The sequence below is a fragment of the Sminthopsis crassicaudata genome, chromosome 6 (genome assembly GCF_048593235.1).
Source record: "Sminthopsis crassicaudata isolate SCR6 chromosome 6, ASM4859323v1, whole genome shotgun sequence".
In the NCBI taxonomy this organism is placed as follows: Eukaryota; Metazoa; Chordata; class Mammalia; order Dasyuromorphia; family Dasyuridae; genus Sminthopsis; species Sminthopsis crassicaudata.
Window position 1 is genome coordinate 69,914,869 of NC_133622.1, and position 18,047 is coordinate 69,932,915.

Sequence of the window (18,047 nt, forward strand, 5' to 3'; positions counted from 1 at the left end):
TTCGTGGAGGAAGGATGGGGGGGAGGGGAGCATTGGGACAGCCAATGGAAAAGCAAGAAGTCAGGAAATAGAGTGTCTTGTGCCAGGAACTGCAAAGAAACCATTGTATCTGGATAAAAGACTGGGCTTGGGAGAGGAAGGAGAGCTTTGAATGTCAAACACAATTTTTATTGGATCTTGGAAATGTTAGGGAGTCAGTGGGATTGATTGAATAAGGAGGTTGACATAGTTGGATTTGCACTTTAGGAAGATTACCTTGACAACTATATAGAGGATGGAGTTGGAGTGGGAAGAAGCACAGGGAGACCAGTCAGTAGGGATTAAGGTGATGAGGATGGTGGATTCAGGAGAAAAGGGAGTTTGGATGTTACAAAGGTAAAATTGATAGGACTTGACAACAGAATGTATGTGGAAAATAAGATAGTGCAGAATCAAGGATGATCCCAAAATTGTGACATTTCAGTGAACTATGAGCAAGATTCTCAGTTGAGACAGTGAGAAGAACCACAGAAAGTCTAAGGAGAGATAAAAAAGTATGGAAAAGTGGCATTGGTGAGGGAGATTGTGAATTAATTAGGCAGGTATGAAAGAATTTTATTGCCCCAGTGATTTTCCTCCATCTTCAGTGAGTCACCCTAGTGTAAGTAGAAGCAAAGTCAGTGGGTCTCGTTGGACAGAGACTAGAGAAAAGAGGAGAATATATAATTGAACTAGTTTACTGAAGGGTTGAGATGAAGAAAGGGATAGAAAATGCAAGTAGTGCAAGGGCAGAGACCTGGGAGAGAATGAAGAGGTTGGAGGTTTGGAGGTCATGCTAAGGATGAAGAATAGGGTTTTAAGGAAGAGGTGAAATGACAATAGGTTGTCGCTATAAAATGGAATTTCAGAGTTTCCCAATACAGAAGTGGAACATTTGTGGGGGATGGCAAGACCATATCCATGACAAAGTGAGATAGGTAGGATAGGTGGTATGAAATAAATTAAGGCACTGTAAGAGTACAGCATTTGAAGGGTTATCATTATGTATATTTAAGTCTTGCATAAGGAGATCTCTTCCTCTGAGATCCTTTGGGAACCAAGATTGAATCAATTCTGCAATTGTTCTTTCAATATACTCATCATTCATGTAACTTTTTGGACCTGAGTATTTCTCCGTGATCTTTGTTTGGTATGCTGTGCCCTATTAGAATGTAAACTCCTAGATGTCAAGAACTGGCTTGACTTTTGTGCTTGCCCCGGATTTAGTACAGTGCTTGGTCTATTGTACTCAATGTTTTTTCCTCCATTCATTCAAATACAAAATCATTTTTTAACTGATATTCCTGAAGTCTAGGAAAACTAGAGGTTTTGTGCTATGAAAAATTAATTCTATTATCTGATGCCAAATTAAATACTTAATCTCAAAAGTGATAGAACCAGATCTATGTCCTGAAGACAGGGCTGTTATCACAGCATATAGTTCCTTATCCCCTCAATTTAACTTTTCTAGACTGCTGAAGGGGTTAGCAGCAGTGGCAAATAGTGTCCTCCACAAGTTTTGTCCTCTGAAAGCTTGTTAAAGCCAGTTAGAAAAGCTAGGCATGCCCTGGAGCAAAATTTTCAGCAAACAGAATTTAGTGTAATTCTGTTCACATCTCTTCACCTGCCCTTAGCAAGCTGTCATAGGTTTAGCCTGGTTGCTTATGATAATGGCAGCCCACCATGGAGGAAATTAGGCAGAGAAAAAAAAAATACCCTTGCATTAGTATCCTCAACATTGGGGATTGGGGAGTATGTGTAAAGAAATATTATGAGCTCAATTTGATAAAAATTATTTAGCACAGGTGGCTGGTTGTGAAGCTCAAATGTGTTAATCTGTGTGAAAGCATCTTTATAAGAGTAAAGCGGTTTAAATTATGAGCTGTTATTATTATGAGCAATCAGGGTTTTGTCTGAGAAGAAAAATAACTTTGTGGTTGCTTTAAAAAAACGCTCTAGGAGAGCTGGCTGAGTTATAATATGATCCTACCAGCATGGTTTTCCTGGGGTCATCTAGCCATGTTTTTCTTGAAGCTTTACACAGCCTGAAAAAAAATCATAGCTACATTATTGCTATATAATAGAGATATACCCAGAAAGAAGATGGTTACAATTCTTCCCCATCCTTTCCTCTACCTGATTTCAGGAACTTCCGAATATCTATGTCATAGGGTAATTGAGGAAAGGAATTATATTGCAATCATTCTTTTGCAAAACAGAATATTATAAATGGTTTTTGATAATTAGGATACCTAGCATATCCCAACATGCCCTTATAACTGTCCCTATGTTATTTAGAATTCTAGGTTAATCATTTTAAGTGAAACTTGATTTGGTTCTATACAAGACTCTTTTATTATTGATTAAATTCATTCTAAGTAATTTTCATGAATTTAAAAGGCTGTTCTCTAAAAGCATTTCTAATCCATTCTTTGGCATTCTCACATTTGGAGACAGAATTGTGCTGATTTTTTTTTTTTTGTAAATTGTATAAATCATAGTTGCAAATGTTTCACATAATAGAGAATTTATCAATTCAAAAAGAGACAAAACAGATGTAGAATAATCAGATGCAGATTGGTAGTTATTACTCTGAAAACATAAACAAATAAAAATTTTAATGTTAAGGTAAAGCATGGGACCACCATGCAGCTGCTGTCATAGATTTAAATTTGTTCTTGAAGTAACAAAGAAAACCAGAGTAAATAGTGGTTGATCACAATTAAGGTAACTGTGAACTATTTTCTCCCTATTATGACTTGTTCCAAATGATATTTTATTCTACAAGTCATAGGCAAATAATAAATTAGTGTTTAATATTTATACTATTATTTTACATGAATTGTGTAACATGAAAGATATATTTACGAGACAGTCTTGCACTTTCTCATCCCCCAGTTATCCTAACTGTCTTACATGTTTAAATAGGTACCATTATTTACTTGGTGGCAGGCTTCTGAATTATAGGAATAATGCCTAGGAAGACTTAAATAGTTTAAAGTGAGGTATGCTATGAAAAATTAATTCTATTACCTGATGACAAATTAAATACTTAATCTCAAAAGTGATAGAACCAGACCTATGATTTTATAGTTAAAGGGACCTTCTGGATAAGGAATCTCTTTCTACCCATGCAAGTGGTTCCTTTTTTTTATTTGCAATTTATAGTCATATATTATTTTAGGCATAATTAAATTTGTAGTTTTTATGCCAACACCTATCTATCTGCCTTTAGTCACACTAACCCTAACAGGCTTCATTAGATAGTATTATATTCATAGTGTTAGCATAACTTAATAGATAAATGTACCTTCAAATAAATTTCCAACTGTAAGAAACAAAATACCTTCCCCAAAATTTCACAGACTCATGGATAAATGCAGGAAATGATGAAGGAAAGATTTATTTTACCTTCTTGCAAGAAAGGGTGCTTAGATGAGTAGACATATCCTTGAAATTCCTATAGCAGCATTTTACTTACTATTCTGAAGCACAAGTTCTTCCTCTGATTCCTCATTAATTGGATTTTACAGAAGTTACAAGACATGAATCTCCATCTTCATTATATAGCCACTCCCTGCTCCCAAGGAGCTTTTATTCTACAAGGGGGTAAGATACAGAGGAGGGGTAAGGGCAGAGAACAAAAAATTCTTTTCAAATCTCAGGCTACCACCCCTGATTTCACCCCTGATGAAAAAGTCAATGCCTGCTCCCAAACAGTTTACAGTCTTTTGGAGGAAGATAAACTCCATCCTAGATTATTCTTTGATATTTTTGTGGGTTTCAGTGTTCTAATTTAAGTTTCATTTCTCCATTTTAATTTTCATAATTGTGGAAACCAAAGGTCCATCCATTTCTCACAATTTCTCCATTTTTAAAAAATAATTTGGTTTCCACATCCTTTTGTAACCCCTCAAATTTGACTAATATATATTTTTTTACATCCCAATTCATGAGTCTATAAACCTTTGCACAGATTTCCTTACATAGGAAAAATAATTAAGAATTCTCTGCTAATTCTTCTAACAGGGCTGTACTAGAAATGAAATTACTTTTAACTATTTCCTCCTTTTTGCTAATAACCTTTTTAGAATCATTCTGTTTTCCCATGCCATTCTGCTAGTGGCATCTAACTGTTCTGCTATTCCCTTCAGTGCCTCTCTAGTAAAATAACCTATCCAATAATATTTACTTACTAGAGTAGGAACGAACTTAATGCAAAACTAAATTTCTAGCCTTGAATTCATCAGTTACTATCCTTGACTTAATTCTTCCTGAGTTAGTCTTTCTTAATTCATCGAATGCCAAAGGAGTAACCATTTGGATCAGTGCACAGGTGCCACTCAGTTCTCAGGTAAAACTGGCTTGATACCTCTATGATACCTGCCTCTATGAAACCTCCCAAGGAATCTTTCACCCTGCCATGAGAGGAAAACTGATTGATCTCCAGAGCGAAATATTAATATAAATACTATTATATAAAATATTAGGCAATTAGTATATCCTGGTTTATTTCCTTACAAAAGGGAAAGATGGAAAAAAGCATTGAAGTTCTCCCCAGAAATGTTATTTCAGTTAACTGAAAGCTCTCATGCTTGAATTAACTCGTGTTTTTCCATATCCAAAGGGAATGGCGCTATCTGTGCATGGGGCAAACTATAGCACAGTCATAGAAACTCCTTTTTATTCAAAGTACTTTACCAAATTCTACCCAGGCATTGATGTCTATTACTTGCCTTAAGTCCTTGACTTGATTCCAAACTAAGAGATCTCCAACTATTACATATATTCCTAACTTACTCTTTGATCTGCATTTTCTAAGTGTCCTGCCCTTGGAGCAAAAAGAAAAAACAAACAAAAAAAAAAAAACCCAAAACAAATATTATTTCAAATTGGACAGTCAGTTCCATAAAATCCTCTTTTTCTATCAGGACACAAAATCTTATGGCAACTACTTGTCTGGCTAGTCAAATCCTTATAACGCTATAATTTGACAAGCATCCAACTGTATTATTAGTGGGGTATTCTTCCCAGGATATTAATCCAAAATTTAATCTGATGTTCCCATACTCCATAATTTGACAAGCATCAAACTGTATTGTTCATGAGGCATCCTTGCCAGTAATAGTAATCCAATGCTCCTATCCTCTATAATTTGACAAGCATCAAACAAACTGTATTGTTTGTGGGGGATCCTTCCTAGCAATATTAACCCAAATCTTAATCATCCTAAGTCTCAAATATATTGTAGCAGGAGTGTAGCATTAATCCTACATGACCTCCCCTTTCACAGAATCAAGGTAGTTTGGTGCCCACTTACCAATCAATTCCAGTTCTTTCTCAAACAAATGGGGGCCCAAAGTCCTCTGGGGTATGGGATAATGATCTCATCTTCTGAATCTACTTCCTGCTGAAAATAGTGTTGAACTGGGTCATCCTACAGGGTCCTAGAGGAAGTCTGAGCTGATTGAAGACCCAGTGGGTTGAGTCCAACCCCTGAAGCTGGTCAATATGGCTTTCTGGTGCTAATCATTTTAAAGTGAATTGCTCTAACCCTAGAGGAAGAAAACTAGAGAGAGAGCATGAGAGAGCACTAAGAGCAGAACCCTCATTCTTGGGAAGTACACTCATATCTTCCCTGAAGATTCTGTAAGTAGCTAGTTAAGCATTATTTCTTTTAGTAGACTACATTATAACCTAAAAGCAATTTTGAGAAAGAAGGGATTCCATCAGAATAACAGAGGTATATACAAAACCCTTCCATCAGAGGTCCCATTTGCGTGCATTAAAGCACGATATTAAGATAGAAATTAACCCAAACTTCTATAGGATACATGTGTAAAATCTCTCTGCCAGTATTTTTTTCCCTAGATAAGTATCTCTCTACTGGGAGAGGCCAATATAGATTGGGCAACAGCTCTTCATGTCAAATAAGTTAAGAAAACATATTTGTGCCATAGGACACACCATTACAAACAAATGTTATTTTCTACATTAATAACAAACTTAAATAAAATTGACTTTCTCATTGACATAACAAAATAGTTCCTAAGTTACATCTCTCCAAGAAAACTTGAATACATTAAAATCATTTTCTCCAAACCATACTAAAAATGTCTCAGCGTTGGTTTTAGTAATCAATAAAATAACAGGTGGTCCCCCATATAGTTGCATCAATTCTTTTTATATTATTTTGAAATCTTTGAGGATTGATGTCTGTATGAAACAAGGCCCTAGCAATAGATAGTTGACTAGGGAAATATTTACCTAATTATAAAATATAATGACTAGATTGAAAACAGTATGAAAACAAGATATTACATACTTGAACTGTGCTTATTATTTCTATTGACCATTTACTCTAATTATAGAACCTTGCTATAAGAGGAAAAAGCAGGAGCCTGATTATAATTGCATAAAACTGATCCTTTTAGAGCTTCAGCCTGAAAGCTCATAAGTCATAGCTGACAACCAGTCATGTAATAACAATCCCCTTATAGCCAACTTAGCTCTCAAATGGTGGCTTACTAACAATAATTCCTCAGATAATCATTCCCAAATTCAAAAATCAAAACAATATCCATTATAATCCCAAGAGATTTCATCTCAATAGCAAGTTTCACTAATCAGAGGTTTTAGATCCTAAACTACCTATCCCATATATCTGCAGAGCACAATCAAAACTATATGCAGGACTGTCAGCCTGAAATCCTAATCTTTTTACTTCCAAAAATTTTTTTAAAAGTTATCCTTGCAATCTAATACTTAATGTGCAATAAGAAAATGGGATTTACACACATATATTGTATCTAGGTTATATTGTAACATATGTAAAATGTATGGGATTGCCTGTCATCAAGGGGAGGGAGTAGAGGGAGGGAGGGAATAATTTGGAAAAATGAATACAAGGGATAATGTTATAAAAAATTACTCATGCATATATACTGTCAAAAATTTTATAATTAAATAAAAAAAAGAAATTTGCCCATAAAAAAGTTATCCTTGCATTGCTAAGTAGTAGAACCTTTGATATAGCACCACACATGATTTTGCCTTAAAACAATTATAGACTTGAAAAACAAAAATAAAGAGTGTTATTAATACCATATAAACATAAGCTATTCCTTCAAACAACAAAAGCAATTAATGTTAAAGGAATTTCATTTAACTAGCTGGGAGTGGGCATTAAGGAAGGTTAGGGGAGGGAGGGTGAGCATGAGTGAGTGGATTTTCCCAATAGGGAAGGATGGACTAAGCCCTCACCTTCCTGAGCTAACAGATCATGCAAATAACTAGTTTACAATTTCAATACTAAATTTCAGATTAACTACCAAAAATCCCACCAAGAACCTCCAGAAACCTAAAGGTGAAGAGACCTCTACACCCAAAACCAAGCTTTTTCCAAACCAAGAATGTTCACAAACGAGGGAAATGACCCAAGGACAGGGGCTGAATCCACCTCACCTGTCTGTCCAACCCCATCTTAGAATCCCTGAGGCAGGCAGGGAGAAGGCACTGATGGAGATCAGTTTAGCTCCATGGTCCCATTGTGGGGAGTAGGTCCAATCTGAAATCCAAGTTATATCAAACTCCTGAAACCCATCCTCTGTAGAAGTTTTGAGCAGTTTCATCTTGCTATGGCCTGTCCATTATGTCCAAGGCTAAATTTCCCTATAAAATTTACTTATGGCCATCTAATGACTGCTGCCCTCCTTTGGGTCAGTCTGCCTCATGGTGTTTTTCCCATTCCCTTACCCCATTCCACGTAGTATCTCCCCTAACTCCACTAAGCTTCCCAACCCCTCTTCTCCTCCTTATGGTTAATTCTTTTAGGGAGCCAAGAACCTTTCAGAATTTAGCTTGTCAACTAAGGGCAAACCACTCCATGGGGTGTTTCTTTTCTCCTGGCAAATGGCAAGTTCCACTAAGGAACTTACCCATTTCATCACTAATTATCAAAACCCATTTCTATGCTCTCTTGCTCGATCTGATATTTACCATTTTTGATGTCTATTATATCCCTCCATTTTGTCTGTAACCTCTTCCCTAAATAAATGTATCTTTTGTCAAAGAGAATGGTAACTGAATTTTTCATACGACCAAATGCCAATTTTTGGTATCAATCATCATCTGGTGTCTATATAACCCACCTCATTTTTGGCTCCTCAAACCACATCATTTGGTGCCAGCCCACTATCCCATTCTTCTCTTTGTAGCCACACATAATTCATATCTATAATACTTATCAATTTTAGATTTCAGTATCATGATAACAACCCCAAATAACTTAATTAGCAATCTCATAATTTTCATAAGTGATAGGGTATATTATATCTATTTGGCTATCACAAAAGTGGAATGAATCTCATGTAATTTACAATAAAGTCTCCAATTTTAACATACATACAAATTGAAAAAACTCTTTTAAAAATCAGTACTTTGGCCTGTGAGATTCTAACTAGATGTTCCATTCAAACTATCAGTTGCTTTTGCAAATCGATATTTCTTGTCTCTTGTTTTTAAAACTACCTTTTTAAAACTTTCTATAAAGTTTTATAAATTCTACCCTTTAAGTATTTCTTTGTTAAAGGGAGAAAACAAGACAAACCTTTAGATTCAGAATATAGGTAATATCTAAATAACTTTAGACCAAACTTCACAAAATTTATACCTTATGTTCAGCAGAACTGAAAAAAAATTTTAAATCATAGCTAATGTAATTTTTAGAAATTGCCCAATATACAATTTAGCAAGCAACATAGAACCTTAAATATATTTCATCTAATTAGGAGATCTATATCTAATTGTGACTACTTTAGGTAAGTAACCAGAGATCTATTTTAATATCCATTTTTAATAACTTCAAGTTAAATACAGATTTAAATTTCTAGTAGCAATAATCCAATATTAATGCAACATATTTATAAAATCTTAGTCCCAAATGCATCAATTGATTTTTAAATTTAAACACACAGTAATTTAGGTCCCTTTTTTGGGAGACACTCCACCCCCCAAAAAACCCTCCATTCTCTTAGGATGCCTTAAATCTTTGGAATGTTAATAAACTATGATACCTGAGATGGAGACACAAGCCCTTGGGAACAAAATGTCAATGGCTCCTATCCCTCCCCCTGCTGAATTTTGTTCTCCCCCCTATGTGGACTGCTCTATTGGGAAGGGGAAAAGATTTTAACGTGTAAAGTCGATTTCCCCTGATTTCACCAAATCATGAAGAGATAAGCAACTTTTACAGAATCCAGAGTCCTCTGAGAAGAGTTTTGGGATTCTGGATAGGAATCATCTAGATAAAAACTAAGGCTGACTTTAGAGCATGGGGACATGAGAGACTGGACTAGGCATAAGTTCACATGCAGCAGCCCTTGCCATTCCCTTCTAGGGAGAGAACTTTGAAAGCTTAAGACAAATTCAAGTTACTTTGCATTATGATGCATGAAACGAGCACTTTTAAATCCCCCAATGGCCATTTCTTTTACTTTGTAATTCAGCTGACTGAGAAAGCAGTAAACAAAATATAGATTCACACACACACAAACACAAACTGCTTTTAAATTCCTTTTCTTTCTCTCTAGTACAGAGTTGTTCCATCTACTTCCTGGAGAAGAACCTCTCCTCTTTCAGTACCCCACTTCTTTACTTCTTTCCCAGAGTTTCTTGTAAATATCTCTATAGATCCTTCCTGCACCCCTGCATGCAGATCTTCACACTGCAGTGATCCCAGATCATTAATATTTACTCAACTCTACATTTCCTTACATCCCCGCTCTTCCAGGATTTTATAAGAGATATATCTAGGAGTTCCCATTCCTTGGTGCTACAAAATTCCCCATTTTGCCAATCTGACAACTCAGATTCTGTAAGATGGCCCCAGCCACCAAAGGCAATATTAGATGCTTTTTATTCTTTACTTTGATCTGTGCATAGATTTGCCTGACTACTGAAGAACCTACTCTATTTCCCTTCCTGATTTCCTGGATTCATCAGTGTCTTTACTTACCAATATGATTTTAAGATCTTGGATAGTCTTTAATGGGGGGGACCTGGAGACAAGCCACAGGGTCATTGAAATCAATGGGTTGCATTTCTTGCACTTCAACAGGGGCCACACCAACTCATAATTTCCAGATCCCAGATGAGCCCCCATTTGTAAGAAACAAAATATCTTAAGAACTCCACTGATGAATGCAGGAAAAATTTATTTTACATTCTTGCAAGAATGGGTACCTAAGTGAGTAGAAACACCTTTGAAACTCCAAAGGCAACATTTTATTTCCTATCCTGAAGCACAATTTCCTTCCCTGGTTCCCCATTAATTGGATGTTACAGAAGTTACTGGAAATGAATCTCTACCCCTTATTACACAGTCAATCTCTGCCCCAAAGGAGCTTCCATTCTAGAAAAGAGGAGGTAACTGAGGAGGATTAGGGGCAAAGAACAATATTCTTTTTAAATCTTAGGTCACCACTTCAGTGGATTTCATTTTTCTAATTTAATTTTCATAACTGTGTTAAACAAATACCTATCAATTTCTCACACAACTAAAAAGGTAACAAAAATAGAAGTTGAAATATATGTAAAAGGGAGATCTTGGGCATTTTAAGTTCAAGTCTTCAACAGATCTCAGTTTGACTGGGTTCACATCTATTCGATGATTAAAGCTAGGTAGCAATTGAGACAAAAAAAATACCAAAACAAAACAAAACAATTCTTCTTTAGCCTAGGCCAAAAAAATTTAATTGATTAATGAATTAATGAATTTGGGAGGGGAAGACCCTCAGATTTCTACCAAAGAAGAAATGGTTGTTATTTTCATTCAATCTGAGTCAATAAGGACTAGAACAATGACCAAATGGGATTTAGCCTAGAATGTATTGGTGGCCAATTAGAATATAGTCTTAAGTAATATAAAAAATATTAACAATTAAAAGTTTGTCATAGATATATTTTTTAAAAAGAAAACTGCTTGTTAAACCTCAAACGAGATTACAAAGAATTGGACATGAGTAAAAAATGACTGAACAAGAAGAAATTCCATGAGAATAGGGACGTTCTCCACTTTGGTCTTTGTTTCATTCCAGAATAGAGGTATTTACATAAATTGTTATAGGGTTGCATGATCTTTAGGAAGTCACTTTATCTCTCTGAGCCTAGTTTTCTCATCTGTAAATGAATATAATTAGATTTGCAGAGCGTTCTGCAGAATAACTTAGATAATGTGTGTAAAATCTGCCAGGATTTTCTAAGTACATACCATGAAAATTTTTGTTTTGAAATTCCAGGGCCATCAGACCTTTAAAACGTAGAAGGCTGCATGGACTCTCAGCTGTCAAGGAAGATGGTGGTGTACAATTGAAAGAACACTGGGTTTGGAGACCTGCTTTCAGTCAAAGTTGTATTCCTTCCTATCTTTGTGATCTTGGGAAATCAATTCTCCAGGTCTCAGTTACCCGTTTTGTAAAAGAAGGGGTTGGACTAGATAAATTCTTAGGTTCCTTTGAAAGCTAGATCTAAGAACTTTTGTTTATATGTAAATTACCCACTTTGTGAATCAGTTATCTGCAGAAATCAGTTGTTTCTAGTCCACCTCTTTTTATTTTTAGCCTACTATTCTTCTAGAGTGAGTGTTGCTGTTGACCTAAGCAGAATATAATTATGAAAATTTAAATCATGTAAAAATATATATAACAAAATGACAATAGATTAGATATAAAAATATATTTTAAAGAATTCCACATATTTAACCTGTATTAGATTTCTTGATATTTTGGGAAGGGAGGTAAGGGAAGGAGAGAGAAATTTGGAACACAAAGTCTCACAAAAGTGAATGCTGAAAACTATCTATACATGTATTTGGAAAAATAAAATACTAATTTAAAAAAGACATTGAGGAAAAGATAGACCTCTCTAAAGATAATCTCACAATAAAAGAAGTGAAAGTCTACATTTGATATGGTTAGAGAAGAGATGAAAATTAAATAGCATATGTCATTTTAGTACCTACATTTCCAATGAGTTCCTTTTATTCCTTTTTTGGTATGAGTCCCAAATTCTTGTCTAATAAGTCTATTATAGATCTCAGAACAACTGGGATTTTAATAATTTGAAAATTTTGGGTTTTTTAAAATGTCTTTCATTGGATTTGAGAAAATGTGAGAGAGAAACATACAATCCAAGTTAATTTAATGCCAAACATTAATTGGGGGGAAATGGTCAAAGCTCCCATCAGGTTAGTGCATTCTCTTCTGGTGTGCTGGGAAATATTTAACAAGCAATTTTCTTTAAAATATTAATGACATACTTTTAAGTTAAATCTGAATTAACATTTTCTCCATCTAGACAATAACTCTAGACAATAAAACAAATAAAATGCCAGCTTCTGCAGTGTAAATGCTTACACTGAAAATTTAACAATAGGATCTTTTGAACTAGGCTTGCTCCAGGACACTCCAGATTTTCCCCCTCCTCAAATTTTCTTGTATTTTCTTGTATGTTATATCCATAATAAAATGTGAATGCTTTAAAAAATAAATAAGCAAATGAATTAATAAATGAAAGAGTGAGTGGATATGTTAGTTATAATGTGGGGATTGTTTATGTGCCTTCTAATGCCTCCTGGCACAAAGATGGAATTCAGACAGGCAATTGGGAAGACTCAAGTTTAAATGTAACTCAGGGACTTATAAGCTGTGTGATGCTAAGCAAATCACTTGTCTGCCTCAGTTTCTTTAATACAAAAGGAGATAATAAAAGCATCTACCTCCTAGGGTTGTTGTGAGCATCAAATATTTGTAAAGTGTTTGGCACACAGTAGGAATTTAATAAATATTTGTTTCTTTCCCATTATTAGCCATAACATGTCACCTTTCATAAAATGAACACTGTTCAAATAACCATTGTCTAATTATGTTTTTCAGAAATCAAACTTAAGAAGCACTTCTATGCAGTGCTACTTGTGGCCCATTTTAAATTGCCATTTTTTCAGTATTTTAAATGAATCTGGGACGTATTTCTTCATTCTCAGGTAACATGCTCTTTCATTATACCTACATGTACAAATAGTTATCTCTGCTTAATTCAACTTGCTCAAATTCTGGGCATTTTTGTATAAAACTATGGTTTGGAGGGAAAGGCACATTCCCTCATTCATTTTCTTCCTTGACTATATCTGGGATAAAGGGGATAGTGTGTGTGATTGATTGATTGATTTATAGTGTGTGATTGGATTTATTATTAGCCTTTGATTTATAATCTTAGAAAGTTGTTGAAGGCAACAGCAATAGGCCCTCAATTCAAATCTTCCTGAATTAGGTAGCCTTATTCTCTATTATAACAGAGGTGTCAAAATCAGACTAATATCAAGCAAACTTCCCAAGTGGGCTCCACATAGATTAAAAATAGTTGGGAAATATTGAACAAAATACATTAAAACACAACACCAACAATGTTATTTATTATGTAGTTTCTAAATCAATATGCAGTCTACAGGGGTCCCTTTCTGTGTTTGATACCCCTGCTCTGACACACCATGTTGCTTCTCAGGTGTCCCCAAATAAATTAGACTCCACTGACCCTACCATACATGCTTTTAAGCAATCCATTTTCTGATTTGTTTGGGAGAATGGAGATAAGGCAGAATAGAAGTGGGATAGTATGATGTAAGGGGTAGTGAGCCAGCCAGGAAGAGATGAGTTCAAATACTGTCTCTGACACATACTTGCTGTGTGATCCTGGACAAGGTACCAAACTCCCAGTACCCTGGCAATGATAGAGGATTTGTTAGAGGGAGTCTCCTCATTAGGAATTCCCTATATCAATGAGGATACAAAGAAAGGTTAATTGTTTTATTCATAGCTATATACTCATTTGTCTCTGCAGATTACTAACTGATTTTCCCCCTTCCTTTTGTTGCTTCCAAACGTATTTCTTATTTTGTTTTTTTTGCTCTGAGGATTTTCCTAGGGTGACATGTTCCCTAATCTAAAAATATGACAGCCCATTTTACCCTGTAACAAACATCACCAGAAGGGCAATGGAGTCAGATTTTAGAGAGAAAGAAAAGTGATAAGCTGCCATATTCCATTCCTTCCGGCAAGGTGGAACAGGGTTGGGTTACACTATTTCTCTGTAGAAAATTCCCTAAAATCAGCTGTTACTTCTGCTTCTTTTTTATCATAGATTTGTAGCCAAAAGATACCCCAGAGGCCATCTAACCAACCACTTTTTTTTAAAAGATTTTCATTAAAGTTTATAAATTTTCAAAACGTATGCATGGATAATTTTTCATCATTAACTCTTGCAAAATCTTGTTTTTCAATTTTCCCTTTCCCCTTCCCCTAGATGGCAAATAGTCCAATATATGTTAAATATGGTAAAAATATATGTTAAGTCTAATTTATGCATATGTATTTATATAATTATCTTGCACAAGAAAAATCAAATCAAAAAGAAAAAATGAGAAAGAAAATAAAATACAAGCGAACAACAAAAAGAGTGACAATGCTGTGTTATGATCCACATTCTGTTCCCACAGTCCTCTCTCTGTAACACACTTATTTTACAGATGAAGCACTTGAGACCCCAGAAAAAAAATTAATTGACCTTAATCAAGGTCACACAGGTGTTGACTTGCATTAAAAACCTTTAGGCCTTCAAGTTTGGAAGATGAGCCTTTCTACATTTTAAGTGGAATGAATGCATCATTTGTTCACTGTGTTTTAGTATTTAAACTCAGGTATAACTAAATCTAAATAGGTGATTTTAAAAATAGACCAACCTTGCTGGTCTATGGATTTGATCAAGATGGATTTGTCAAGCAGATTTAACAGTGAGCTCATGATTTAAGGGAGTATGTTCAACTTAAGAGTAAATGATTTTTAAGATGACTACTTGGATGTCTATTTTTGTTCAGTCATTTTTCAGCCACATCCGACTCTTCATTTGGGGTTTTCTTGGCAGATACCAAAGTGATTTGCCTTCTCCTTCTCCAGCTCATTTTACAGATGAGGAAACTGAGACAAGCAGGATTAAGTGACTTGCCCAGAGTCACACAATTAAATGTCTGGAGCCAGATTTGAATTCAGAAAAAAGATGAGTCTTCCTGCCTCCTGGCACTCTATCCACTGTGCTTCTGAAGTGCCCTATGAAAATGGATGTTACTAACAGCAACAACAAAATGGGTTTTAGCTTTTCATTGGTATAAAGTCTTGTCAATGTATTTGATTTTGTTATTCTTCCTTGTGACTTCATCAGTGCCTACGTGACTTCATCTAAGCCTTTGATCCTTTGATTCCATGTTCTCTTCTTATTAGTAACTAACTAATACCAAAGGCATGCTGGTGCAGAAAGGCCTCATAATTTGCTTTTGTTTCAGCTGCATCAGTGCCCATCTGCCTAAAACTGAAGCTTCTCATTGGCAAGATGTCATAGTTGAATTGAAGCAGATTCCAGATATTATCAAAGTAAGTATTGATTTTCCTATCCCCTCCCGGGGCTAACTGGCTTTACCTGTACAACACTGGAAAGTCACTAGAAGTCCACTTGTCTGGGTATTAGCTAGTACACAGCCCAAATGTGGAAAATACATAAACAGGTTCTAGGGGAATGATACAGGAACCCTTTTCTTTTCATGTTTCAAAAATCCTTTGTTTAATTTCAAAAATTTTTAGATGTTTTCATCCTCCAATTTTTCACATATATAATTTTATTTTCTTTTAGAACCGTAATATTGATACGACTCTGTATACTGAAAGTAATGCCCATGTGAGTATATTTGCCATTTCTTTTGCTTGTGCCATAATTATGGTGGTGTTCTATTTCTAGAGACCTGAAGAGGGAATTTTCTTAGAATCAAGAAACCCTGGAAGGATCATATGAAAGAACTGAAGATTTGGGGGAGAGCATGATAGCTGTATTTAAGAATTTAAAAGCTGTCATGTGGAAGAGGGGCTAGTTTTGCTCGGCTTGACTCCAAAGAACAGAACCAGGAATAATAGGTGAAATTGCAGAAAAGCATATGCTAGGCAAAACTTTTTAATAATTGGAGATATCTAAAGTTAGAATGGGCAACATTGAGGGATAACTAATGAGTCCCCCTTAATGCATGTTGGCAGAGGTTAAATGACTCTGACCCCAACCAGATTCCTTCTGCCCATTCTCCTTACAATTCTGATAGTTTGTGACTTTATAATAGAGATCATACAATTCATATTTCTCATTCTTCAAGATATTGTGATATTAGTGAGTTAATGTTAGGAACAGGATAGAACATCTGTCTCCTGATTTTCTACTGTAGTCCCTGACTTTTCTCCTTACTCACTTCCAGAAAACTATCATCCCAGAGCTGGCTTGGAAACAAAGTTAATATACATTGGTTTTTGTACATCTCTTGAATGTACACAAGGGTATAAGGTGACTGCCCCTATGGACCTATATTTCCTCTATAATATATGCTAGTCTAGTTCTTCCTGGATCTGTCTCTAGGGCTGGTTCATGCTGAACCCACTTCCCCGAATAAAATGAGAGGAAACAGGCTTAAAGAATGGGAATTACTTTTTCTGAGAAGCCAAGAGAACTTTGTTCTTCCAGCCCTTATCATTTAGCTGAAGTTATAGAATTTAAATTTCATTCTTCAACATGTTCCTCTATAGTCAGTATATTTTTAAATTTTAAATTAATTTTAAATGAAAATATTGTGAAAAAGTCTCCATGGACTCCTGTTCATAGGATGCTGACAAGGTAAACAAAAAATCTTCTCCCTCCAAACAAACTTGCCAGTGCCGAGAATCTTTGATTATATCGTATAAACCACCAATGCATATAAAAATGTCTTAGGTGGATACCTGAGACTCAGAGTTTCAGATTCATAGGATGATACCATCACATATATATATATATATATATATATATATATATATATATATATATATATGTATATGTATAACTTATAGGTCAACTAGTCTACCCCCTTCCCCTCCTCCCATTTTACAAATCAGGAAGTTAAACACAGGGGAGGGGAATAAGACTTTCACTTGGTCACACAACTAATTAGTGTTTGAAGCAGATTCCAACCTAGTTCTATATCTATTATATGGTGCTATATTCCTCAGAAAGAAACTGAGAAGACCAAAAAAGGGAGAGGGAGAACACATATTAAGCCATAGTAAGACAACTCCATCTTTTTAAATTTTTTTTTCTTTGTTATAGAAAGAAAAATAGAAGTCATTGTTTAAAAAAAAATTACAGTCAGGCCAATTATATTATCTGCTATGACTTAGCCTTCACAGAATTCTACAGCCCACCCAACCACACTTTCATTATATACCCACATGAACTCTCTGTTTTCCTAAAATTGAGCAAATGTGTGCCTTAATGAGATGGAATCTCCCTCTCTTACAAATAAAATACAAAATCCTGCCTATTATAAGTTGTATGAACCAAGCAACAAATCTATAAAACTGATCAATTTTCTCAAATGTCCAAAGGAAATATTTTGATCTTGCTTAATTGGACTGAAAGTACCTGAGGCAATCTGGTTTCTCCCATGTTTCTGGATATAAAAACCAAGTCTCTCTTACCTTTTACTTTACTCCGTGGAAGACAAGGTTTGGGTTAATTTACAACTGGGCTTCCCATCAATAGTATCCTAATCAGAATCTTTTTGATAATGTCGATCTTTGCCAACGCCAGGATCGTGGCGTTAGTCTCCCAGCCAACTAGGGCACTATTCGACTAGTGTTGGTCATCTTCTTCTCCCTGACTGAGTCTGATGTGCTTTGCACTTTTATACTTTTTCCACACAGACTACATGAATAATTAACCACCAGCAAGCTTAGCAATTTATTTTTAGTAGCTCTTGCAAGTCTCAAGGGTTTGGTTGAAGTGAAGTTTGCTTGTTTAGACATTCTTCCTTGAATGAGTCAGATCACTGAATAGGTTCCTAGCAATTTCTATCTAGACTTCAGTTTTTCCTCATCTAAAAGCAAAATCACTTTTTAAGGATTAGTAGTTACAGA

The 18,047-nt window shown here is 35.2% G+C and overlaps 1 protein-coding gene and 1 long non-coding RNA gene across 11 annotated transcripts in view; one reads left to right on the forward strand and one right to left on the reverse strand.

Moving 5' to 3' along the window:
* Positions 1-17,776, reverse strand: part of LOC141547812 (uncharacterized) — a 29,317-nt gene extending 11,541 nt beyond the window's left edge. For 2 of the 3 annotated variants that reach the window (XR_012483631.1, XR_012483632.1), the window contains exons 1-3: positions 17,610-17,776; positions 3,500-3,617; positions 2,009-2,063 (exon numbers count right to left, since the gene is read on the reverse strand). This is a non-coding gene — a long non-coding RNA (uncharacterized LOC141547812). Of the gene's footprint in view, positions 1-2,008; positions 2,064-3,499; positions 3,618-7,482; positions 7,738-17,609 lie in introns of those variants that run through there. The other variant, XR_012483633.1, reaches the window with a different exon arrangement.
* The window catches only part of IL15 (interleukin 15), a 157,904-nt gene that overhangs the window by 129,314 nt on the left and 10,543 nt on the right, over positions 1-18,047 (forward strand). For 5 of the 8 annotated variants that reach the window (XR_012483630.1, XM_074276390.1, XM_074276392.1 and 2 more), the window contains 3 exons: positions 12,951-13,057; positions 15,407-15,494; positions 15,751-15,795. Coding sequence is in view for 7 of the 8 variants with exons in the window: in XM_074276390.1 (XP_074132491.1) it covers positions 12,951-13,057; positions 15,407-15,494; positions 15,751-15,795 (240 nt within the window). In the remaining variant the exon portion in view is untranslated. Of the gene's footprint in view, positions 1-5,644; positions 5,668-11,315; positions 11,473-12,950; positions 13,058-15,406; positions 15,495-15,750; positions 15,796-18,047 lie in introns of those variants that run through there. The other 3 variants (XM_074276393.1, XM_074276394.1, XM_074276395.1) reach the window with 3 other exon arrangements.